The 25,907-nt window shown below is 41.6% G+C and overlaps 1 protein-coding gene across 2 annotated transcripts in view; it reads right to left on the bottom strand.

Moving 5' to 3' along the window:
- The window catches only part of LOC307020800 (transcription termination factor 1-like), a 98,975-nt gene that overhangs the window by 4,006 nt on the left and 69,062 nt on the right, over window positions 1–25,907 (bottom strand). For both annotated transcript variants that reach the window (XM_079652375.1, XM_079652381.1), the window contains exons 9-11: window positions 11,560–11,652; window positions 11,278–11,343; window positions 10,926–11,011 (exon numbers count right to left, since the gene is read on the bottom strand). In XM_079652375.1, the coding sequence (XP_079508501.1) occupies window positions 10,926–11,011; window positions 11,278–11,343; window positions 11,560–11,652 (245 nt within the window). The remainder of the gene's footprint in view (window positions 1–10,925; window positions 11,012–11,277; window positions 11,344–11,559; window positions 11,653–25,907) is intronic.

Here is a 25,907-nt window from a genome sequence, read left to right on the forward strand (position 1 = left end):
CTCCCTCCTGTCAGATGGAGGGAGTAAATACAGCAGCAAGCTTTTGGACGGCCTCCCCTCTCTCCAGCAGAAACAGGAAATGCCGTAACTGTATGTAACAACGGTTTCAAATCAGCATCTCTTTGACAAAAATTTTAAATTAATAACTCAAATAAAACTCCAAACATCTTTCATCGCAGTTTATCACTGGATGTTTGCTGGAACTACTTGTTAACAGCTTGTTTCCTGACAGACACACACGCGTTGAGACCGGTCAGGTAGAGACCGGTCTCAAGTCAGCACCACTGCAGACTCGCTGTTTGAGGGCTTGATAGCCCACTCCCCCTCCACACCGCTCCACACTCGTCGCTTTGGAACAGCCCTTAATGTGGCGGACCCTCCGCGTGAACGCGCAAACGGAGGGGGAGTGTGTAGGGGTAGGGTGTAGGGGGCGGTTTGGGAATGGGCCCTTATTTCGAGCTATTTTTCAAAATCCTATGGAGAAATTGCATTGCGTTTTTGACGAAGGAACCGGAAGGAGTTTACTTCCGGATTTTAGGACTCGTCACAGCGGTTCTCTATATCAAGCCACGATTATTGTTTTTATTTTGAATTGTATAATGTCTGGCTTTTTTTTGTCGTCTGTGAGGAAAAGAAATGGGGCTCAGAGCCTCAGAATACTGAAATCTGTATATATTTTTTTCCTTCTAATTTGTTATTATTTGTGACCCGCTCTATCGAAATCAGTCAAAAGTCGCAACGGCTCATTTAAAAAATAAATAAACGTGGATTTGTGTAAAAAAACTAGTTTTTCAGGGTTCGGGTGTTTTGTTTGATTTTAAATAAACAAAGTCTTGGCTTTCAGAATATGAAACTGTTATTGCCAAAATCTCATGATAAATAATTTTTTGAAGCTTGTAAAGGGAAGAAGACAGGCACCTCTCACTCGCACCCTGCTACTCCGCAGCGCAGCCCCCCCTCCCTCCGGCTGAAATTATGAATGTAAGGCGTATAGTAATCATAGACAGTGGCGCCGCCAGGGATTTTGTGCCCCATGAAAAGATAATCACATTGGTTACTTAAAAATGTTTTTCTTAATGTTCTAAAATTGTTTGGGCCCCTGTCAGTCACGGGCCCTTAGAATCATCCTAACTTTTCACCCCCTTACGGCGCCTCTAATCATAGATAACACGGCAGGGTCCGGGACAGTTTGTTTTCATCTGATTTCAAATAAACAAAGTCTTGGCTTTCAGAATATTAAACTTGTTTCGGCAAATTCAGATGATAAATACAACTTTGAAGCTTATAACGGCATAATTACAAGCGGAGAAGGTGACGTCACAGCAGGCATAACAACAGCCGGTGTTTCTTGTGACTGTTTCCCCGGTACACAAACACACTCGTGAGCTTCCCCCAGAACAGTAATACAAACGACAATGTGTCTTCGGGTTAATGTGACTGATTTCGATAGAGCAAGTCACCTTTGGTTTAGGCACGAAACATACTATCAGTAGAAATACATTGCTTTTTAAATCGTTCTGTGTCGAATCAATAGATTATATTTCGTGACACCATAGGATGGCGACTGTAACGCACATATTAACATAGGTACGCTCCTCTGAAATTATTGTCGAGTTCGCTATTCAGCTTGTTAACGTTAGCTTAAAGAAACGTAACATGCAACGTTAGCCTAATCTAAAATGCTCTACTACGGCGTACCTTTCATTTGGCTCGTCAGCGCATACTCTCCCATTGTGAACAACTGAAATTATTTTTTGCAAACTTTGCAGGAGGCATTAACGTGGGCTTGACCCTCGTCTTAGCCATGGCTTGTATTTGTCTTCTGCTAGCCAACGCTCGTTGAAACTGCAACTTCCTGGCATACTGTCATCTATCACTCATCAGAATGCCAAGGTCACACGTAACAAAAACACTTGCCGGTCACGCGCATAGGCCGGAGCGGAGCTGTTTTATGTAAAAGCGAAGCAATTAAGCGCGCTCCGACTTCTTTATTTTCTTTTAATCTAAAAAGCGAAGTAAAGCATTTACAATTTCAAGCACTTTATCCCAAATTCAAGCAGTATTTCCCAAAATTCAAGCACTTTCAAACCTTGAAAACACCTCATAAATTGTCAAGCATTTTCAAGGATTTCCAGCACCCGTACGAACCCTGAAAAATAATTAAACAAATTGCCTCTTGAGGGCATGAAGTGACAGAAACTTTCAACATGTCTCCATTAAACCCCATTGTAAATTCAGCCTCATCCCCACCACCACAGCAGCCGCATACCTTTAGTTAATCTGCCAAAAAGGCCACATTATTAACCCAAAAGTACACAAAAAGTACACTGCAGATGCTCAAGTTCCTTGACATGCTTCACGCTTTTGAATTTCACCGATATCTGTTACGGTTCTTCAACAAAACGTTCACATGTAACAGGTTTATCTCTCATTCAGAACAATGAAAATGCTCTCCTCTCACTGATTACAGCACATCACCATGGAAACCTTTGATCTCTGGACACCTCGTTAGCTCAAATATAAACACCTGTGTCATGGAACACGATGATGTCATAACTCCAACTGACATACTCAGAGCACCAGACTTCAAATAAAAGTTAACGGTCCAGCCCTCAACAGCTCTACGTCAATTATTACATCATATGCCGTTTCCATGGAAACACATTCCTCGCCATAAAAGACGATGTTGCGATTAATCCAAAGTACAACATATAATAAGTACCCTGTATTGATGCAAAACAAGTGACATTTGACCTTTCAGGGTATATGCAGGAATCCTGAAGTCAAATTTAATACCTTTTAAGACCTTTTTTAAGACCCTTTCCATACATTTTAAGACCTCATCGCAACTTTGAGTTCTAACCGGTTACATTGGCAACACACTTTACCTCACATTTACTATATTGATTGTAAGATAGCAAAACTAAACAGAGTGCAGACAGACTACTGAAGCCTCCTCTCCACATGAACTTCAACCTCTCTGTGAAGGTCAGGTTTAATGCAGTATGCTGCTTTTTTGCTTCTGTAGACTCTGTGCTCTTTCATTCCAGTAAAACTCCTCAGAAACCATTAGAAACCAGTATTTGACCAATAAACAAAACTTTGAACTATGAAATATGTTAAACTTTGGTGAGCTTCAGCGGGGTAATGCCATATAGGAGCTCCCTCACAAATACCCAGGGGTTAAATTGGGCTGGGGCTGTCCGGGGCTAAGCCCTGGCACATAGGACGATGCTCTGACGTCATCACCCTCACAAATTTGTCATATGTTTACAAAAAAGGATATATATGTTAAGACTTTTCTCATTCTTAATATAGACTATATTTAGGGTCTATATGTGTTGACTTTACTTTAAAATAGCAGATCTCTGTGACCGGATATAGTTTGGCTTAGACCCCGGCCCCACAAGGAGGCATGCGGTAAAACGCATACGCAAGCGCAAAAAAGGCTTCCGTTCACACGCATTCGATTCATTAACGTGTCCGTTCACACTAGACCGCTGGAAATGCTGGAAACGATGTAGCACATATGCCAGGCCTGTAAGTGGCGCAGCTGCCGCCCGAAATACACCAAAAGCAGCGAAGAAGACCCCGGAGCATGGTTGCCATGGTTGCCCTTCTGTTTATTCTCCGCGATGGACGGCGTGTTCTCCTGCTGTATCTCTCAGGTAGTCCACCAGCAGATGAAAAACACCCACCTCTCCGCCTCTTCCAAGGAACGAGGGGACCGTGCGGCAGTTTCCGTAAAAAAAATGTTCCGCCGGTCAACATGTCCGTTAAAGTTTAAATCTTCCGTACAAAATTAGAAAAGTGCCGGTCAGAGGTCTTCTTTGTTATTTATTGAGCTTTAAAACAAATTGATAACGACTCTGTTCTCTGTATAATAATATAATAATATTTAATAAACGGTGACTGCCTCTCCTTTCCTCCCCCTCTTCTGACAGCCCAGCAGCAGCAGGAGACGTGGGGAGAGGGAGGCGGGCTATTTCATCGTTATCAGAAAATGATCATATAGGGCACACACGGAGCCGTTGGACCCCCAGAGCGTTGCGTATGCTGGTCTACACACCTTGGGACCCGTTACCGTAGTCGTTTAGTTCCCCCCCCACCCCCCCACACAGAGCGGAGCAAGGCAACGAAACTTAAAATAATAAGCAGCATTTTACGGCGTGCTATGCATGGGGCCACCTTGTGGGGTTTCCCGACATGTCGTTTCAGTAAATTAAAGGGTGTTTCATGTTGTCGTTGCTGTGAACCTTCTTAATACCTTGGAAAATGCCGTTTAATACTTTTTAATAGCCTTAATTTTTGCTAAATTGATTTATCAACTTTTAATACATTTTAAGACCCCGCGGACACCCTGCCTTTTTAGAGAAGTTTAGCAAAAAAAAAACTCCACCTCTGAGGTCATTTGGGTGGAAATGGGCGTTTTTGCCGATTCTCTGGAACCCAAGGGTCGGTTTTGATGATTGACATCTCTTTTGAACCGTTAGAGCCAATGGAATCCAAGGGGAATTTCCACATACACACCAACGTTACCATTGAGAAGTGGGGGCTATGCGCACGCAGTTTGCCAAAAGCGAAAGCTGTCTTACGCTCTGGAATCTGAAAACTAGTTTTATTGCTGATGGATTATCAGAAATCATTTCAAAGTGACACAGACACATTGGATTAACCTATGGATTAACCTTGAGCAGCGTTTTTATCTTTTTAATGCCATTGAAGACAACTTTTGATCAGACAACGACAAAGGTAAGGCATATTGCCGTGCTAGCTACCTAATGCCAAGTGTGATGTCTGTTTTTGTTTATAATGTTGTGAGTTCTGATCATGGAGTGATGATATAGATACCTATCGATTCTGTGTATTTTCACGATGCTAATTGATATGTTGGATTTGCATTTACGATAAGTAATAAGGGTGTTATACTCTGAGTTCTGTGCTAACGGCGTTAGCATTTTTTCGCTCAGGGCTAATTCAGAGGCTCAGCGTTAGCCTTGTGTTTTTTTTGGTAAAAATTGTTCATATCATCAGTTAGCTGAGTTTCTTCCCGTTATATGGATATGAAACATTCATAGTTTATTAAATATTAAGAAACCCTCAGACGCTATTTCCTGCAGATGATACGCATCTAAGCGTATTATGGGATGTCATCAAATACCGTTGGCATGGTGACAGATCGTTCGCCATCAAGTTAGTTCAAAAGTTTGCAGTTCAAATATTCTGCTGCTTTTCCAAGCCTTTTTACTTTCCTTTCTTCTCTCATCACACATTCAAGCCCCCAGTGAAATGTATCATTTACATCTAAATTCCTCACTTTCTTCTTACACATTACATTTCAGCATATCAGTTTAGCGTCAACTTTTTAGCATAAAGCATTCCCACTAGCAATTTCTTCAGGAATTGCACTCTCTAGTTATCATCAATACCCTATGGGGCGAGGCCTTAAGTTGAGCTCCAGACCGACTGATGGCGATTGATGGTCATTTTGTGTTTCTTCCATTTCCAAGTAATCGTATCAACAGTTGCTTCCTTCTCACGAAGCTGCTTTCTGATGGTCTACAGATGTAGCGATTCATTTCAGACAGTTTGAAATGCGAGGGCCGTGATTGGTATGTGATCTGCCCCCGCTCAAGGGAAAACCTCCAGTTTGACTTGAGACCGCCCCCGTGATAGATAAATGTAATTATAATGAAGCCAGCTGCAATGGATCATTGATCCACCAGGGGGTGCAGTGGGGTTCCACACTGGAGCTCATGTGAAATAAAGTCAGATACAGTACGCTGGATGTACAGCGGAACTTTGTTAAGATCCATATGTCACGGATATCATACTCTGTGCTAAATAAGAGACATGTAATCATTTAAAAAACATCACCATGTTGTTATTTAACAAAATAATGTTGTTTGTCGAAAAAAACGAACAGGAGGAAATGCCCGGCTCTCGATTTTTAATCCTAATTTAATCATCAACTTCACCACGATCATTTATGTTTATGTTCGCCGAATTGACATGAAATCACTGACACATATGAATATACTATATTCAACTTCATTAAAACGTTATTAACGTGCCTAAACTCAGTAATTCACTAAAAATATTTATATTTTAATGGAGCCTCGTCGGCAGATCAGGATCCCAAAGCGTAGCGGAGGGATCCTGATCTGGATGACGGGTGTTATTTTCCCCATAAGGAACAAGTCGCTGCAAATTATCCCGCTTATTACATGGCCACATTCTCAACAAAGTAACGACATGACTCCCAATATTAATTTAAATGCTTTTATGGATTTAGAAAATGTTTTTATTGATTTAAAAAATAGTTGTATTGATTTAAATTGACATGCATCCGCTAAGAAAAATAGTCCGTTGTTACCGTTTTTTAAACAGTGTGAATGAAACGGCAGTTCTCTCCCCCCTTCAAAACGGCGAATTTCGCCGAAAGGTGACAAGTTTGCATCACTGAACATAGACAGAGCACAACTGAAACATAACATCTGAGATGTAACAACATAATACACTTTTTGGGGATGCTTGGGATGTGAGTGAGGGACACGGCTTAGAACGGGCGTGTCGCCTAGCAGGACAGGAGAGTGTGTGCACCAGTCTGCCTTGATCTATGAATTCATGTCCGTGACACTCACTGATGCCCACAGCTGTTTTATAGAAGGAAATTCCTTCACTTCATGAAAGTGTTTTAACCACACACACCTCTACACACACATGACGGGTGTTATTTTCTCCATAAGGAACAAGTCGCTCAACAAAATAACGACATGACTCCCAATATGAATTGAAATGCTTTTATGGATTTAGAAAATGTTTTTATTGATTTAAAAAATAGTTGTATGTATTGATTTAAATTGACATGCATCCGCTAAGAAAAATAGTCCGTTGTTACCGTTTTTTAAACAGTCTGAATGAAACGGCAGCTCTCAGCTGTGTATTTACATAACTAATGGCCCATCAACCACAGCTCTCTCCCCCCCTCCCCCCTTGATCTTTCTTCTCCAGCAGCTAAATTAACGGTAGGTTACTCTGAGTGACAAGCTTACAGTTAGACACAACACTGTCATTGCAAGTGACCCTCAGTTAGTGGACTTTTATGTTCAACTGCTAAATTCGTTACTGATCAAAAAGGGCTTCTACTGTACCTAATTACCTTAACACTAGAACCGCCAGAGGTTTTTGTATAGGCCTACCTAAACCCGTCAAATCCCGCTATTAGAATGCAATTTTTAACAACATAGGGTGCTACATAGCACACTTTCAGGAAAAGTCACGGACTGAGAGACTTTAATATTTTATTGAAAAAAAGTTACATTGCACACACACAACACACATCACACAAATTGACCCGATTGGCCGTTCTAGTGTTAAATAAACTCACTAATTAATGAAACCAGTTCAATACGCATTATTCTTATTCTTATCATTCTTTATGAGCGCAGAAATAGTCTTAAAATCAGATCAGTTTTTTAAATGAAATCTGACGGCAGGCAGTTAGCTCTGATCACCTATGATAAATGCACCGCACCTAATCGCTGGCCATTCGGCCACAGACACTGTTCGAAATGGGGGGGAGCTAGGGGGAGCTTGGCTCCCCCGAAGAGGGAGGGAGCTCCCCTGAAGGCTGACTTTGAGATAAATAGGGAGAGCCCAAAACAATCGTGCATATTTGTGTCACACAGATTAGAAATGTTGAGTTTCTGTAAATAACAGTTCTTGAAATAAATAATAGTTATTGTTCATTACAGTTTCTGAATATTTGTTTTATATTTGTGAATATGTCTGGGTGTTGCCATCTGTACGTGGCGGCGCTGCATTCATACTTACGTTGCTAAGGTTATGGCGGTGATGCCGGCGCGGTATTTGAAATGTTCATATTGATATTTTTTTAACTCTGGCTTTGTAATAAAAAATATGGCAAAACGAAAACAGCCAAGCGTCACAGCTTTTGGATTCACAAGCAAAGAAGCGAAGGAGTCTAAAAATGACAACGTGAACGGAAAACAACTTTTAGTTTGCCGGCTGTAAGCGGCGTTAGGGTCGAGCTTGACAGCTCCACACCGAGGGAGAGGCCTGCCGATGCGGAGCCTGAAGAGGCTTCAACAACGGCCACATCCGCCGGCATAGTGACACCGTCTGTATTAGTAGAAGAGTGTTTTATAGCAATTGATCGCATCCGCACTGCTGCGCCAGTCAACAGAGCGTGCGTGTGACATATTTAGTAGCAGGATGTGCTCTGAAAAATAGGGCTCCCCGAAAGCAAATGGCTAATTCGAAAACTGACAGAGCTCCCTCTATACAAATCAAACTGTAGACGGTGTGAAAGCACCTATTGTTTTAAATAATGGTCGGAATGTGACCTGTAAGCCTTCTGAATTACCGTGGGACAGCACATTCTAAACTAAAATGTTCAATCAATAAAGTAACATCTTATCTTATCTTAAAAATATCTTCACATTAATAATAATAATAAATCATACAGTATGTGTCCGAAAGGGAGCAGGAGGAAGCAAACACAAAAATATACAAAAAATATACTGCATATTAAAGCAAACGATTGTAAAGGTAAAAGTATGAGCATAACAAATAAAGAAGTGTAATGTAATCATTACATTATAATTATGATTATTTAATATATAAAGACTATATATTATTGAATTACAAGATTAGATATACTTTAGTTAATCTGAAATATTGATGTGTTCAAATGCTTTTCAAAACACAACTGAAAGTCCATGAAACTTGTCTTTCTGTATTTGTGAATGAAGCGCCATCTCCTGGTTAAAACCTGACATTGAAAATCTGGCAACGCCCTCTTGGAAAATAGTGGGAGGGCTTAACATTCCTCTATACTGCTCTTTGGCAGGTCGTAGGCAGGAAGCTGTAAGCTGGAGTCTGAAATTCAGTGCTACATCTGTACAAACTGAATTTGATCTCTTTTCGACACATCCAATTGAACTTGTAAAGAAGTAAAGTTGGTTTTATGGTCATGGGGGAAAATCTGGTAAGCTGCTGGCTAATCAGTTGAGAAAATACAAGGCTAAGCAGTTCATAACTCAAATTGCCAAGGAGGATGGCAGTATCACCTCAGGCCACACCGCCATTAATGCAAGTTCAGGAATTGTATTCTAGGCTCTACTCTTCTGAATTTCACAATGATAACAAATGATGGAAGGTTTCTTAAACAACTTAAGCCTCCCCAAAATCTCTACTGAACATAGTGTATGACTGGAGGAGCCTATTTCGCAAGCTGAAATAGCTATAGCTATCTCCTCCCCCTACAGTCTGTAAAATATCCAGGACCCGACGGGTTCCCTGCAGAGTTCTTCAAAACGTTCTCTTCACTGATTTCTCCTGAACTCAGTTTAGTTCTGTCAGAATCTTTCAAACAAGGCAAACTTCCCTTATCATTTTATGAAGCAACCATCATTCTTATTGCAAAGAAAGGTAAAGTCCAGATTGAATGTTCCTCCTATAGGCCTATCTCTTTATTAAACGTTGATGCCAAAATTCTGGCTAAAGTTCTGGCCCGAAGATTGGAGAACATCTTGCCAACAATTGTCTCAGAAGACTAAACTGGTTTTGTCAAAAACCGCCAATCATATTTCAATACACATCGTTTATTTAATATCTTGTACTCTCCCTCTGATTCAGTTCCTGAGTGTGTTATTTCCTTGGATGCTGAAAAAGCGTTAGAGCCGTCTCCAAAGGCGTTCCCGAGTACATCCAACTGGCCTCACAACCACAGACCACATCAGGGGAGCCCATCTGCATGCTATCGTCATCTCCGGGGTCCTGACCTGACTGCAGTTCGTTGTGGTAACTGACTTGAGTGGGCAAATGCTTACCTTCGTTGGCATCTGGAACTTTGGAAAGGTGTTCTCTTCTCTGTGAAACCCGGTTTTCACTGTACAGGCAAGATGGCAGACATGTGCGTGAGCGGTTTGCTGATGTCAACGTTGTGAATCGAGTGGCCCATGGTGGGTGTGGGGTTGTGGTATGAGCAGGTGTAGGTTACGGACAACGAACACAGGTGTATTTTATTGATGGCATTTTGAATGCACAGAGTTACCGTGACGAGATCCTGAGGCCCGTTGTTGTTCCATACATCATCCACAATCACCTCATATTGCAGCATGATAATGAACGACCCCATGTTGCAAGGATCTGTACACAATTCAAGCTGAAAACATCCCAGTTCTTGCATGACCTGCTTCCTTACCGGACATGTCACCCATTGAGCATATTAGGGATGCTCTTGATCAGTGTATACGACAGTTTGTTCCAGTTCCTGCCAACATCCAACAACTTCACACAGCCATTGAAGAGGAGTGTAAAACCCATGAGGCCTGACATGGTCATATGGTCGGAGGAGGAAGATCATCATTATTGAGCTGACAGCCCCTTTGAAATACAGGTGCGAAGAGGCCTCCGAAAGGAGGGTTAAGCCAAAAAGTACCAGGACCTGGTCCATCAATGCATGGACAAAGGGTAGCAGACCTGGCTATATCCAGTTGAAGTTGGCTGCAGGGGCTTCCCGGTGCAATCAGTGTGAAAGATGCTCACAGCTCTGGGACTAACAGGAAGGGAGCTGAATACAGTTGCTCATAGGTTGGGGGAGGCAGCGGAAAGAGCTCTTGTTAGCTCTGGAACAGACGGGAGGAGTTGTGCTGGAAGCTGGAAGCCAGGGGAGGATGGGCAGTGGTGATTCAGGGTGGAAACGCCGCCTGACAACATCCTCTCTTTGCCGAAAGCCATAGTTATAAGTTTATGACTGAAGGTGTTAGCAGTAGATGTATCTAACAGTGATATATACTAGGGTACTCAGCAGTATTAGTGTAGTAATCAGCAGTATTACTGTAGTTCTCCCTAGTATATTAGTAGTATTACTGTAGTAGTCAGGTGTATAGCAGTACCTCCGTAGAACAGGCCGCTCCAGTGAGGAACTCTGGAAACCTTCAGTCTGTGGAAACTCTTCTGAACACAGACAGGAGTCACCTTCCTGAAACACACACACACACACACACACACACACACACACACACACACACACACACACACACACACACACACACACACACACACACACACACACACACACACACACACACACACACACACACACACACACACACACACACACACACACACACACACACACACACACACACACACAGTAAGGAGAGACCTTGTTACCATGGTTACCACCTGGTCACCTTGGTTACCAGCTCTGTATGAGTGGGTGACAGTTTGAAATTATGACCTCACCCGACAGTATGAGCGACCTCGTCCCAGTCAACATCGCACACGTCCTCCACACGCATGTTGTACAGCCTGAGACACACAACATATTGGAATTTAAATAATTATTATGATTTTCTTTAATTATTATTATTACAATTATTTATCTTTTACATTAAAAATATCATTATTATTAAAATTATCATTAGTGCTGATAAAACCCAGAATCTGTTTGAAAATAATAGATAAATAATAAATAATAATTACAGGTCGACAGTGATTAGGTGTTTTATTTTGAAAGGGACTCACGTGTTAATGAGGACGATTTTAGCCTCCAGTCCTTCAGGTCCTCTGTTGAATGTGCTCACACCTGAGGCCAGCTTACCCTTCAGCAGAGAGAACCTGCAACACAGCAACACCGTTATTGATGTTATTATTAGGGTCTGAGACCAGAGGTCGGCAAAGACCCTATTGTAATCGCTCGCGCAGCTAGTCCGCGCGAGCCCAGTCACGTGACTGCAACTCGCATGCTTGATATCCGTAGGATCAATTTAATCGCTTATTGATATTGATCCGATTACTAGGGTCTGAGACCAGAGGTCGGCGAAGACCCTATTGCAGGGGTCATCAACCTTTTTTAGGATAACTACTTTAAAAAAATAAAACAAGTCGGGGGCTTCTTTTACTCCTCTTTTTTTTGTTTTTTGCAGTGTATATATTTATCACATTTTAACATTATTATATTCCAACCTTTAACCTTTGTGTGCTGTTTGGGTCTGTGGGACCCATTTTCAGTGTTTATTAAAAGAAAATGTGTGCAATTTAGGGGTGTAACGGTATCCGTATTCGTCCCGTATCGTCACGGTTCGGACGTCACGGTTCGGCACATACAGTCACACGACGAATACGCCTTTTTTGTGGGAAAAAAGTCTGTCATTCAGGGCAGTATCCATACAGATGGAGCGATTCATTTCGGACAGTTTGAAACGCGAGGGCCGTGATTGGTACGTGATCTGCCCTCGCTCAAGGGAAAACCTCCAGCTTGACTTGAGACCGCCCCCGTGATAGATAAATGTAATTATAATGAAGCCAGCTGCAATGGATCATTGATCCACCAGGGGGTGCAGTGGGGTTCCACACTGGAGCTCATGTAAAATAAAGTGAGATACAGTATGCTGGATGTACAGCGGAACTTTGTTAAGATCCATATGTCACGGATATCATACTACTGTGCTAAATAAGAGACATGTAATCATTTACAAAACATCACCATGTTGTTATTTAACAAAATAATTTTGTTATTCGAAAAAAACGAACGGGAGGAAATGCAGCCCAGCTCTCGATTTTTAATCCTAATTTAATCATCATCTTCACCACGATCATTTATGTTTATGTTCGCGGAATTGACATGAAATCACTGACACATATGAATATACTGTATTCAACTTCATTAAAACGTTATTAACGTGCCTAAACTCAGTAATTCACCAAAAATATGTATATTTTAATGGAGTTTCGTCGGTCGTCGTCGATGAAGGGTGTTATTTTCCCCATAAAGAACAAGTCGCTGCAAATTATCCCGCTTATTACATGGCCACATTCTCAACAAAGTAACGACATGACTCCCAATATTAATTGAAATGCTTTTATGGATTTAGAAAATGTTTTTATTGATTTAAAAAATAGTTGTATGTATTGATTTAAATTCACATGCATCCGCTAAGAAAAATAGTCCGTTGTTACAGTTTTTTAAACAGTCTGAATGAAACGGCAGCTCTCAGCTTTGTATTTACACAACTAATGGCCCATCAACCACAGCTCTCTCCCCCCCTCCCCCCCTGATCTTTCTTCTCCAGCAGCTAAATTAACAGTAGGTTACTCTGAGTGACCATAGACTGTATGTGACAAGCTTACAGTTAGTGACGTAACAACACCATAAAAGCTGGTGGGTTGAAAGCAATACGGGAGGTAAAAATAACTACAATAATTGTGACTTATTTATTGTGGCTTTTATGTTTTTAGGTATAACATTTTATGTAATTCAGGCTTATAGTTCACCCTTCTCTAAAAGATTTAATAAATCCTTCCAACACACATTGTAAAAAATAGCTTACTGTAAGTTAAGAAATCATTTCAATATGTACATCTTCTGATGTAACAACAATAACATTATAAATAGTAACATAGCTGAACATGGTATTGCACATTTAGCTTTGAGTGTTACTGACCTGAGATGTTTTTATTACATGAATTAAGGTGACTGAGGCTTTTTAACATACAGGGATGCAAACTCATCAGGTATGAAAAAGGTGACAAGGATCCGAGCCCCCGGCTCCCCCACCCCACGGAATGACAGAGGATTTTAGCAGTCAGAACAACTAAAGCAGCAGTGTTAATAATAACAGCCAAAGAGTCACATAATAGAAATATATAAAAGCATTTATTTCAAATTGTGTAGCAGTCAGTTTATAATTTTGGCAGCACTGTTGAGCATTTTGAAATGCTCAACAATTTTGAAAATGTATTTTCAGGCCTCTGTGCAAGGCTTAGTCTTTCTATCTTTATAGCCACATGGTGTAAAGTAACTAAGTTCATAAACTCAACAAGTAGTACTATACTTGGGCACAATTTTGAGATACTTGTAATTTATTTAAGTATTTCAATGTTTTGCTACTTTGTTCTTCTACTCCACTACAGTTCAGAGGTACATGGTGTACTTTGACTCCACTACATGTATGTAATACCTTTAGTTACTTCACAGATCTGGATTAATTAAGTGAAATATAATCAAGTGTTAAATCAGACTTTAGTTCCACCTGGAGTAAATCCACAAGCTACCCTGCAGTATACAAAGTCATTCAAACTAGCTGCACCTTTAGCAGCTTTGAGAACACTTTCATGATCAATCATTATAAAACATATCATATCTATTATTCTGAAATGGACCAATCTGCACAATGACTACTTTTACTGTCGCTACTTTCACTATATTTTGATGATAATACTTTTCTACTTTTACTTGAGGAACATTTTGAATGCAGGACTTTTACTGTAACAGAGTATTCCTACACTCTGGGACTATTACTTTTACTCAAGTACAAGATCTGAGTACTTCTACTTTTACTCAAGTACAATATATATACTTATACCACCTCTGTTTATAGCCTATGAAAAAAACTATTAGAAATAGAAGGCTAAAGCTAACGTTCGCAGATAGTGACAATGTATGCTAGCTAGCTAGCTCAACGATTCCTTAAATAATATTGCCACAGAAAAACTTTTCAGTTCACATCACGCTCTGCCGCTCCGACAGGGAGCTCTGCTCTGAACACCTGAACGGCCCGTTCTAACAGCTGTTCACCAGCGGTCCAGTCTGTGCCACAGTGACTCCGGACGCACAGTTAATATTAACGAACGCACCCGTAGGTAATATAGCTGCTGAAGCTAGACCATGATCTCGAAGCAGCAGAGCCGTATTATACATCCACCATGAGCAGAGCCGACAGGCAGGAAGACTCGTGCACACAGCTCGTACTTCATTATAATATATAAAAAAAGAACACCATGCGTGTCATGATGGCACATAACAGCTCACGGCCGCAGATTACTCCGGGTCCCAGCCCCCCCCATACCCCAAAAATATTTGTATTGCAGATCTACATGAATCACACAAACAACTTATTTTGGATTCAAAACGGCGAATTTCGCCGAAAGGTGACAAGTTTGCATCACTGAACATAGACAGAGCACAACTGAAACATAACATCTGAAACGATGTAACAACATAATACACTTGTTGTGGGGATGTTTGGGATGTGAGGAGTGAGGGACACGGCTTAGAACGGGCGTGTCGCCTGGCAGGACAGGAGAGTGTGTGCACCAGTCTGCCTTGATCTATGAATTCATGTCCGTGACACTCACTGCTGCCCACAGCTGTTTTATAGAAGGAAATTCCCTCACTTCATGAAAGTATTTTAACCACACACACCTCTACTACACACACATGACGGGTGTTATTTTCCCCATAAGGAACAAGTCGCTGCAAATTATCCCGCTTATTACACGGCCAAATTCTCAACAAAGTAACGACATGACTCCCAATATTAATTGAAATGCTTTTATGGATTTAGATTTTTTTTTTATTGATTTAAACAATAGTTGTATGTATTGATTTAAAAAATAGTTGTATGTATTGATTTAAATTGACATGCATCCGCTAAGAAAAATAGTCAGTTGTTACAGTTTTTTAAACAGTCTGAATGAAACGGCAGCTCTCAGCTGTGTATTTACACAACTAATGGCCCATCAACCACAGCTCTCTCCCCCCCTCCCCCCTTGATCTTTCTTCTCCAGCAGCTAAATTAACGGTAGGTTACTCTGAGTGACAAGCTTACAGTTAGACACAACACTGTCATTGCAAGTGACCCTCAGTTAGTTGACTTTTATGTTCAACTGCTAAATTCGTTACTGATAAAAAAAAAGGGCTTCTACTGTACCTAATTACCTTAACACTAGAACCGCCAGAGGTTTTTGTATAGGCCTACCTAAACCCGTCAAATCCCGCTATTAGAATGCAATTTTTAACAACATAGGGTGCTACATAACACACTTTCAGGAAAAGTCAGGGACTGGGATACTTTAATATTTTATTGAAAAAAAGTTACATTGCACACACACAACAACACATCACACAAATTGACCCGATTGGCGGTTCTAGTATTAAATAAACTCACTAATTAATGAAACCAGTTCAATACGCATTATTCTTATTCTTATCATTCTTTATGAGCGCAGAAATAGTCTTAAAATCAGATCTGTTTTTTAAATGAAATCTGACGGCAGGCAGTTAGCTCTGATCACCTATGACAAATGCGCCGCACCTAATCGCTGGCCATTCAGCCACAGACACTGTTCGAAATGGGGGGGAGCTAGGAGGAGCTTGGCTCCCCCGAAGAGGGAGGGAGCTCCCCTGAAGGCTGACTTTGAGATAAATAGGGGGAGCCCGAAACAGTCGTGCATATTTGTGTCACACAGATTAGAAATGTTGAGTTTCTGTAAATAACAGTTCTTGAAATAAATAATAATTATTGTTCATTACAGTTTCTGAATATTTGTTTTATATTTGTGAATATGTCTGGGTGTTGCCATCTGTATGTGGCGGCGCTGCATTCTTACTTACGTTGCTATGATTATGGCGGTGATGCCGGCGCGGTATTTGAAATGTTCATATTGATATTTTTTTAACTCTGGCTTTGTAATAAAAAAATATGGCAAAACGAAAACAGCCAAGCGTCACAGCTTTTGGATTCACAAGCAAAGAAGCGAAGGAGTCTAAAAATGACAACGTGAACGGAAAACAACTTTTAGTTGGCTGGCTGTAAGCGGCGTTAGGGTCGAGTTTGACAGCTCCACACCGAGGGAGAGGCCTGCCGATGCGGAGCCTGAAGAGGCTTCAACAACGGCCACATCCGCCGGCATAGTGACACCGTCTGTATTAGTAGAAGAGTGTTTTTATAGCAATTGATCGCATCCGCGCTGCTGCGCCAGTCAACAGAGCGTGCGTGTGACATATTTAGTAGCAGGATGTGCTCTGAAAAATAGGGCTCCCCGAAAGCAAATTTAATGTAATTCGAAAACTGACAGAGCTCCCTCTATACAAATCAAACTGTAGAAGGTGTGAAAGCACCTATTGTTTTAAATAATGCTCGGAATGTGACCTGTGAGCCTTCTGAATTACCGTGGGACAGCACATTCTAAACTAAAATGTTCAATCAATAAAGTAACATCTTATCTTATCTTAATAATATCTTCATATTAATAATAATAATAAATCATACAGTATGTGTCCGAAAGGGAGCAGGAGGAAGCAAACACAAAAATATACTGCATATTAAAGCAAAACGATTGTAAAGGTTAAAGTATGAGCATAACAAATAAAGAAGTGTAATGTAAACATTTACATTATAATTATGATTATTTAATATATAAAGACTATATATTATTGAATTACAAGATTAGATATACTTTAGTTGATCTAAAATATTGATGTGTTAAAATGCTCTTCAAAACACAACTGAAAGTCCATGAAACTTGTCTTTCTGTATTTGTGAATGAAGCGCCATCTCCTGGTTAAAACCTGAAATTGAAAATCTGGCAACGCCCTCTTGGAAAATAGTGGGAGGGCTTAACATTCCTCTATACTGGTCTTTGGCTGGTGGTAGGCAGGAAGCTGTAAGCTGGAGTCCGAAATTCAGTGCTCCATCTGTAACACTATTTATAATCCAGGGAGCGGTATTGCGCCTAAAAGCTGTTAGCCAGCCACCCTTAAACAACAAATGAAGAACAAGAAGAAACATAACAACAAAAAGAACAAACTACAAGAAGAAGAAAAGTTAGTATGGCGATTTCAGATAACAAAGGAGGTAGAACCCTTCTTTTAGGGTGCATTCACACCTAACGGTACGTCTACACTACAGGCATAAAAGATGCTTTCAACGCTTCGCCCATTCATTTGAATGGGGTGACGTAGAAGATGTTTAATCTTCGCCGAACTGCATTGTGGGGAGCATGGCATGGCTTTGCAAGCATCACGAGCATCTATCGGCATCAAAAGTTGAACAATGTTCAACTTTTGAGGCTCGATGCTTGGAATCAGCCAATCAAATCGTGTTTATGCAAATCCCGCCAGTGCAAGCGCAGCCAATCAAACCGCGTGCAAGCTGGGAGAGCCAGACCGCAGTTCATTTCCTCATATTCCAAACGAGATATTACGGTAGCAAATCAACCGGTTCTTTACGACCGGAACTATTTACCGGGATACAAACCGGAGGAACCAGGCATGGAGGGAGGTGGCAGAGACAGTGGGTGAAACTGATAGTTTTTTCGCCTATTTGGAGAGTTTATATCCAGTTTACTTCGTTTTAACATTGCTATTGCTTTGTATGTCGGGGGCGGGAGATTCATGTGATTGGTTGCTCGCAAAAAATCGCCAAGCTTCAGACACGCCCAGCCTCAAGATTTTTTCATGCCTTTAGTGAAGACGGGCCGTAATAGTAAATTTTCTGGTGCTCACCAGACAACAGTTTGTTACATTGTTTCCTTTTTCAGAAGGTTTGGTTTACGTTCACACGGGCAAAATTCAAACGGACTATAAACTTTAAACACAAGTCATGTGCACGGAAATGCTGTTCAACCATTGGTCAGACATTAAGGGGGTAAAAACGCAAATCCCGGCAATTTCTACCGTAGCCTCTACCATGGAGAATCGGCACTTTCGGCAGGTTATTCTCATGCTGCTGTTAATCTGGAGATCAACAGACACTCGCGGCCCGCGCATATGATTATATAATCAGACAACGTCTGTAGGAGCCAATTAACATCTGTGGGTATAAAGGTAGGAACCTATGTTTGGTGGTGAGAGGTTCCGCCGGAAGGCCATACAGTTTTTGACCACACACGGAGAACACACACACAGAGAACACACACTCACGGAGCACACACGAAGCACACACACAAGACGGGATTACAAGCAAAGCAAAGGTATTGTGTAAACGGTAATATCGTGTGGTGAATATGGAAAGAAGCAATTAAAATGGAAACCAGTAAAATGGAAATAAATGGACTGTTTCAAACTGGAAACTTGGTTTCTGACCTTTATTCGGCAGCAATCTTGTGTGCGTCAATTACACCCACAAAGCGTATCCTCAGAGGCTTAAAGCGTTGGCTTGGCCTCTACATACAGGACTGTCTCAGAAAATTAGAATATTGTGATAAAGTTCTTTATTTTCTGTAATGCAATTAAAAAAACAAAAATGTCATACATTCTGGATTCATTACAAATCAACTGAAATATTGCAAGCCTTTTATTATTTTAATATTGCTGATTATGGCATACAGCTTAAGAAAACTCAAATATCCTATCTCTAAATATTAGAATATCATGAAAAAGTATACTAGTAGGGTGTTCAACGAATCACTTGAATCGTCTAATTAACTCGAAACACCTGCAAGGGTTTCCTGAGCCTTGAAAAACACTCAGCTTGGTTCAGTAAACTAAATCACAAGTATGGGGAAGACTGCTGATCTGACTGCTGTCCAGAGGACCGTCATTGACACCCTCCATCAGGAGGGTAAGACACAAAAAGAAATTTCTCAAAGAGCAAGCTGTTCACAGAGTGCAGTTTCAAAGCACATCCACAAAAAGTCTGTTGGAAGGGGGAAATGTGGCAGGAAACGCTGCACAACCAAGAGAGATGACCGCAGCCTTAACAGCATTGTGAAGAAGAGTCGCTTCCAGAATTTGGGGGAGCTTCAAAGACAGTGGACTGAAGCTGGAGTCCAGGTATCAAAAGTCACTGTTCACAGACGTGTCCGGGAAATGGGCTACAATAGCCGTATTCCCATGGTCAAGCCACTTCTGAACTCAAGACAACGGAAGAGGCGTCTGACTTGGGCTAAGGAAAAGAAGCACTGGACAGTTGCACAGTGGTCCAAAGTCCTCTTTTCAGACGAAAGCAAGTTTTGTATTTCATTTGGAAGTCAAGGCGCCAGAGTCTGGAGAAAGGCTGGAGAGGAGCAAAATCCAAGTTGCTTGAAATCCAGTGTGAAGTTCCCACAGTCAGCGATGCTTTGGGGAGCCATGTCAGCTGCTGGTGTTGGTCCACTGTGTTTAATCAAGCCCAGAGTAAATGCAGCTGTGTACCAAGAGATTTTAGAGCACTACATGCTTCCGTCTGCTGAAAAGCTCTATGGAGATGAGGAATTCATTTTCCAGCATGATCTGGCACCTGCCCACAGTGCCAAAACCACCAGTAACTGGTGTACTGACCATGGCATTACTGTCCTCGATTGGCCTGCAAATTCCCCTGACCTGAACCCCATAGAGAATATGTGGGGTATTGTGAAGAAGAAGCTGAAAGACACCAGACCCAACAATGCTAATGAGCTAAAGGCCGCTATTGAAGCATCCTTGGCATCCATAACACCTCAGCAATGCCACAGGCTGATTGCCTCCATGCCACGCCGCATTGATGCAGTAATCCGTGCAAAAGGATTCCCAACCAAGTACTGAGTGCATTAATGGACATTTTCAAATGTTTGATTGTGTTTTGCTGTTATAAATCTTTTTTTTTTACTTGGTCTGAGGAACTATTCTAATTTTTTGAGATAGGATTTTTGAGTTTTCTTAAGCTGTATGCCATAATCAGCAATATTAAAATAATAAAAAGGCATGCAATATTTCAGTTGATTTGTAATGAATCCAGAATGTATGACATTTTTGTTTTTTTAATTGCATTACAGAAAATAAAGAACTTTATCACAATATTCTAATTTTCTGAGACAGTCCTGTATAGTCAAAAACTTGACTTTTTTGGAGTTACACAAGAGGACATTTTTCGTTGCGTTTATCGAACGCTGAGAGCGGCTGCTCACCTTCTACCGGACGCAGAGAGGAGGAAAACAACCCGCCGGCTGCTCACCTTCTACTGGACGCCGAGAGGAGGAAAACAACACGCCGGCTGCTCAGCTGTTATCAGCCACCTGACGCCGAGAGGAGGACAGCTACAACTCGTTTGCTCATCTGCTGCGCAGGAAAGCGACAGGAGCAACGCGGTGAATGGTGCCGGGAAGCTTTTCGCCGCTTGTCACGGAACTACGTTCATCTGAGGAGGTATGTGTAGCGCGCTACAACCGGTTTAAATGGCCATAGGAATTAAGTTGTTTGCACACATAAGGGCGTAATTCCAATGCATTGGTTGTTAAAGGGATGAACAATAAGCGCTTGCATTGTACTGATTGATTTGTGACAATCCGTTTGACTTTAAGACATTCAAATATGGAGGAGCGCGCTGCGGACGTACCAGCGCGTCAGATTACGCGCCGCCAGCAGCTGACAGCGCGTCAGCTTCTGGCAAGCTGGATAGCGTGGCCAGCTGTAGTGATGCGCAAAGCACTAAGCGGGTAGTTAAACTCTCTGCCAAAGCACTTGCGGAAAAACTTGAGAGGTTGCAAAATGGCAGAAAGGCTAAGCTAAATAAAGCTAGCAAATTAAGAACAAATATAAAAGATTTGATGTTAAAGTGTGAACATGCTCGGAGTTTCACAACTACCAATATTTACTAGTCGACTAGTTTTTCAAAATAGTAGTCGACTAGTCGACTAGTCGTTACGTCATAATAGAGACACACAAAGAGAGGTTTACAACTGTATTTTCTATTGGAACTCATACAGTAACATTAAACACTGCATTTTAATTTGTGTTACATGGCTGAGTAAATAACAAACACTGGACTCACCAAAATCGAGAGCAAAAAACTCTTGTTTACATAAATGCCACGTAAATCCAGTGCGCAACAGCGCATTGTGCAACACTTTATTCGCTGTCCTCCACGATAACGTCCACCTTTCCATATTTTTGGTTTGAACACCAACGCATCGACATGTGAGGGAAGGAGGCTTGACCGCTTTCGGGTGACAGTGTTGCCTGCCAGGGAAAAAACCCTCTCACTCGGGGTGCTTGTGGCTGGAATAGCCAGGTAGCTCCTCGAAAGCGGGGGAAGCGGTGCACGTTTTCTGCCCACCACTCCAGTGGATTATCCATTGTGGGGATATGCGGTGTCCGCTGGCAGTAATCCCGTAGCTCATCATCTGCATCACTGTTGACCCGTGTTTTCTTGCTGTTCGTTTGCCTCTGTTCAGTGCTGACGCCGGTCCGTTGCTCACTGGTGCTAGCATTACTGCTAGTGCTAACTGTCGGCAGCGGGTGTTTCATCTTCAGATGGTTGCGCATAGCAGATGCATTTGTATTGTACTTCAGTACAGCTGTACACAACTGACACTTCACTGTGGAGTTGGTTACATCTTCGTTGAAGTACTGCCATACATAAGAATGTCGGACGTGTTTTGTAGCATTTTGCAGCACCTCGTTTACCTCCATTTTTTTCCACGACTAGTCGACTAGGGCCTACAGCGCCGACTAGTGGTAAAGGTAGTCGACTAGTCGACTAGTCGATTAGTTGGTGAAACCCCTAGAACATGCTAAGGTTCAAAATGCTCTTGATGGTTATATTGAATTGTGTGTTGAAGCCAGGTCTATGCATGACACTTTAATGGGTTTATTGCCACATGATGAAAGGGAAAGACATGAAACATGGTTTAAAGCTAAAATGATGTTCAATGATGAATTTATTTTCCAAATCAAGGTGTGGGTTGGTCAAACCAAAGGTACTGGTGATAACAATGATGAAATCAATCCTGATGACAGTGTTTCTAATGTTGGTAAAGGTTCAAACAAAAGTGACAGCAGTACAAAGTCAAGTACAACTTAATCTGCACAAATTATAGCAGCAGCAGACAAGGCTGCAATTGTTGCTCGCGTGGCAGGTTTAACTGAGAGGCATGCACTGGAGGAACAGGAGCTACAATTAAAGTGAAGAAAGGAACAGCTTGATTTGGAAACTGAGCTAGCTGTATCTACTGCTGGGCTAGCAGTTTTACAGGGTTCACATTCACGACGTTCCTCTCTTGCACCAACAAATGGAATTAACTCATACCTGGGAAAGGAAAAAAGGAAACTAGCATCGTTAAACATACTTAACCCCCTGGCAAAGGAGTATGATTCCACATCATGGAAAATATCCTCCAGCAAACCAACAAAGATGGACATGGAACCAAAGCAAGCTGAAAGGCAGTTTGCATTTAAGGAAGATGCTTATTTACAAAATCAACATTATCTGGGAACATCACATGAGTTGATAACTGGTGATTCAACTGCATGGGAAAGTCATCAGGAAAATCACCATCAGCAAATCAATCGAATTCCACCTGAAGGTTTATTCACGATAATGCAAAAGCAAAATGAAATAACAGCTGCACTGGTTCACCAGCAACGTTTACTGTCTCTACCAGCAAGAGACATTCCTATATTTGATGGAGACCTTTTTCAGTACAAGGCTTTCATTAAATCATTTGAACAAGGAGTGGAAAACAAAGCCAGCAAAGCCTACTGCTTGTACTATTTAGAACAGTTCACAAAAGGACAGACACAGGAACTGGTTCGTAGCTGCCAGGACATGGCTCCAGAAAGTGGCTACATTGTGACAAAGGGTCTTTTGCAAGAACATTTTGGGAATGAGTACAAGATCGCTGCTGCTTACATAGGAAAGGCTCTAGCTTGGCCAACAATAACAAAGGCAGAAGACATTAAAGCACTACAAGCCTATGCTTTATTTCTGCGTGGATGTGCTAATGTGATGGAAGAACTTCAGTACATGCAGGAGTTGGATATGCCCTCCAATATGAAAATGGTTGTCTTCAAGTTGCCATACAAACTAAGGGAACAATGGAGAAACAAAGCTTAAGTATAACATCATGGAAGCGTCAAACAACAGAGCTCATTTCATTGACTTGGTCAAATTCATTGAGAGACATGTACGAGTCCTTTCTGATCCGATCTTTGGAGACATCAAGGATTCAGGACATAAATCAGTTGCTATAAAATCTTCCAACATGTTTCAGCCACAATCAAAGAACAGAATGAAAGGAAGTAGTTTTGCCGCTACAGTATTCCCAATGAGTGAGGTCGGAATTAAAATGACAAATAACTCAAAACCACAGGAGAGCTTGGTGTGTCATTGTTGTGATCACAACACTCGCGTTTTGGACAGATGTAAGCAGTTCAGCAAAAGGAAGCACAGAGACAAAATTCTATTTCTAAAGGAGAAAATAATTTGCTTTGGATGCTTGTGTATTGGACACATAAGCCTGGACTGTTAACAACGCTTGATCTGTGAAGTTTGTGAAAAGCAACATCCTACTGCGCTCCACATAAATACATCTAATGTGGAATTGGGACAAACCTCTAAATCACAAACCCCCCTCAGACATGTGGACGTACTGTGGCCGGAAATGATGGCTGCATTTTTTCAATTATTCCAGTGCAGGTCAAGTCCACAAAGGGAAGTGAGATTATACAGACCTATGCATTTTTAGATCCTGGAAGCACAGCCACATTCTGCTCAGAAGATCTCATGCACAGATTAAACATCACATGAAAAATAACTAATTTTCTTTTGAAGACTATGGGACAGAAAAAGGTCGTTCCAGCTTACTCCTTTATTTGGGATGGAGGTATCTGGTCTTGAGGAAAATAACTTTTATCCTCTTCCAGAAGTCCTCACACAGAAGCAAATACCAGTAACCAAAGAAAACATTGCTACAGCCGCAGATGTGAAGAGGTGGAATCATTTGTCAAAAATTCATATCCCCAGCATAAATGCCAATGTTGACATGTTGATTGGAACCAACGCTCCCAAGATATTGGAACCTTGGGAAATTGTCAACAGTTGTGGAAATGGCCCATACGCTATAAGAACAGTGTTGGGATGGGTCATCAATGGTCCTTTACATGGAAGCAGCAATGGCAGCGATGTTGACATGGAGCTTTCTTCTGTTGTGGTGAATAGGATTTCTATGTCCAAATTGGAGCTCATGCTTAGCAGTCAGTATAATCATGACTTTAATGAAAAGCCCTCAGAAGAAAAAGAGATGTCAAGGGAAGACCAAAAATGTATGGAAATCATGAATACATCTGCAACACTACAGGACAACAGGTACAGCCTGAAGTTGCCCCTTAAGACACCTGACATCCTTCTTCCAAACAACTTTGCAGTGGCAAAGCAAAGGCTACTTGGATTGAGGAAAAGATTTGTGAGTAACCCAATGTTGCATAAGGAATATGCCAGCTTTCTGAATGGAGTGATTGAAAAGGGTTATGCTGAACAGGTACCAACACAGCAGCACTGAGGCAGTTGAATATTATGGTACATCCCACACCACATTGTTTACCATCCACGAAAAGGTTCTCTCCGAGTGGTGTTTGATTGTGGTGCCACATTTAAAGGAACATCATTAAACGATGTACTTTATCAAGGCCCCAATCTCACCAGTTCACTGCTTGGAATTCTCACTCGTTTCAGGCAGGAACCTGTGGCATTCATGGGCGACATACGGGCTATGTTTCACCAGGTCAAAGTCACAGAAGAAGACCGAGATTTCCTTCGTTTTCTCTGGTGGCCAGAGGGAGACTTCACCAGAGAGATCCAGGAATACAGAATGATGGTGCATCTGTTTGGGGCTGTCTCTTTCCCCAGTTGCGCTAGCTATGCACTAAGGAAAACTGCTGACGACAACAAGTCTGACTTTTCTGCTAAGACTGTTGAAGCGGTTAAGCAAAATGTCTATGTGGATGACTGTTTGATGGGTTTGGGCTTGGAGAAGGCAGCAATACAAATGGTTGAAGATCTTATTGCTCTCTGTAAAAGAGGAGGTTTTGCTGGAAAAATGGATCAGCAATAGTCGGGCAGTTTTGTTGACAATCTCAGAAGAGTAGAAGGCTAAAGAGCTAAAGGACCTGGATCTGGACAGAGACAATCTTCCTCTTGAGAGAGTTTTGGGACTACTCTGGTGCGTCGAGTCAGATTCCTTTAAGTTTAAGATGGAAGTGAAACAGCAGGCTCTAACCAGACGTGGCATGCTATCCACAACAAGCTCGGTGTACGATCCTTTGGGTATTTTGGCACCAGTCACTTTGCCAGCCAAGATAATGCAACAAGAGCTTTGCAGGAGAAGCTGTGGATGGGATGATGCCATGCCACCAG

The sequence above is a fragment of the Notothenia rossii genome (assembly GCF_949606895.1).
Source record: "Notothenia rossii genome assembly, chromosome: 9".
Classification (NCBI taxonomy): domain Eukaryota; kingdom Metazoa; phylum Chordata; class Actinopteri; order Perciformes; family Nototheniidae; genus Notothenia; species Notothenia rossii.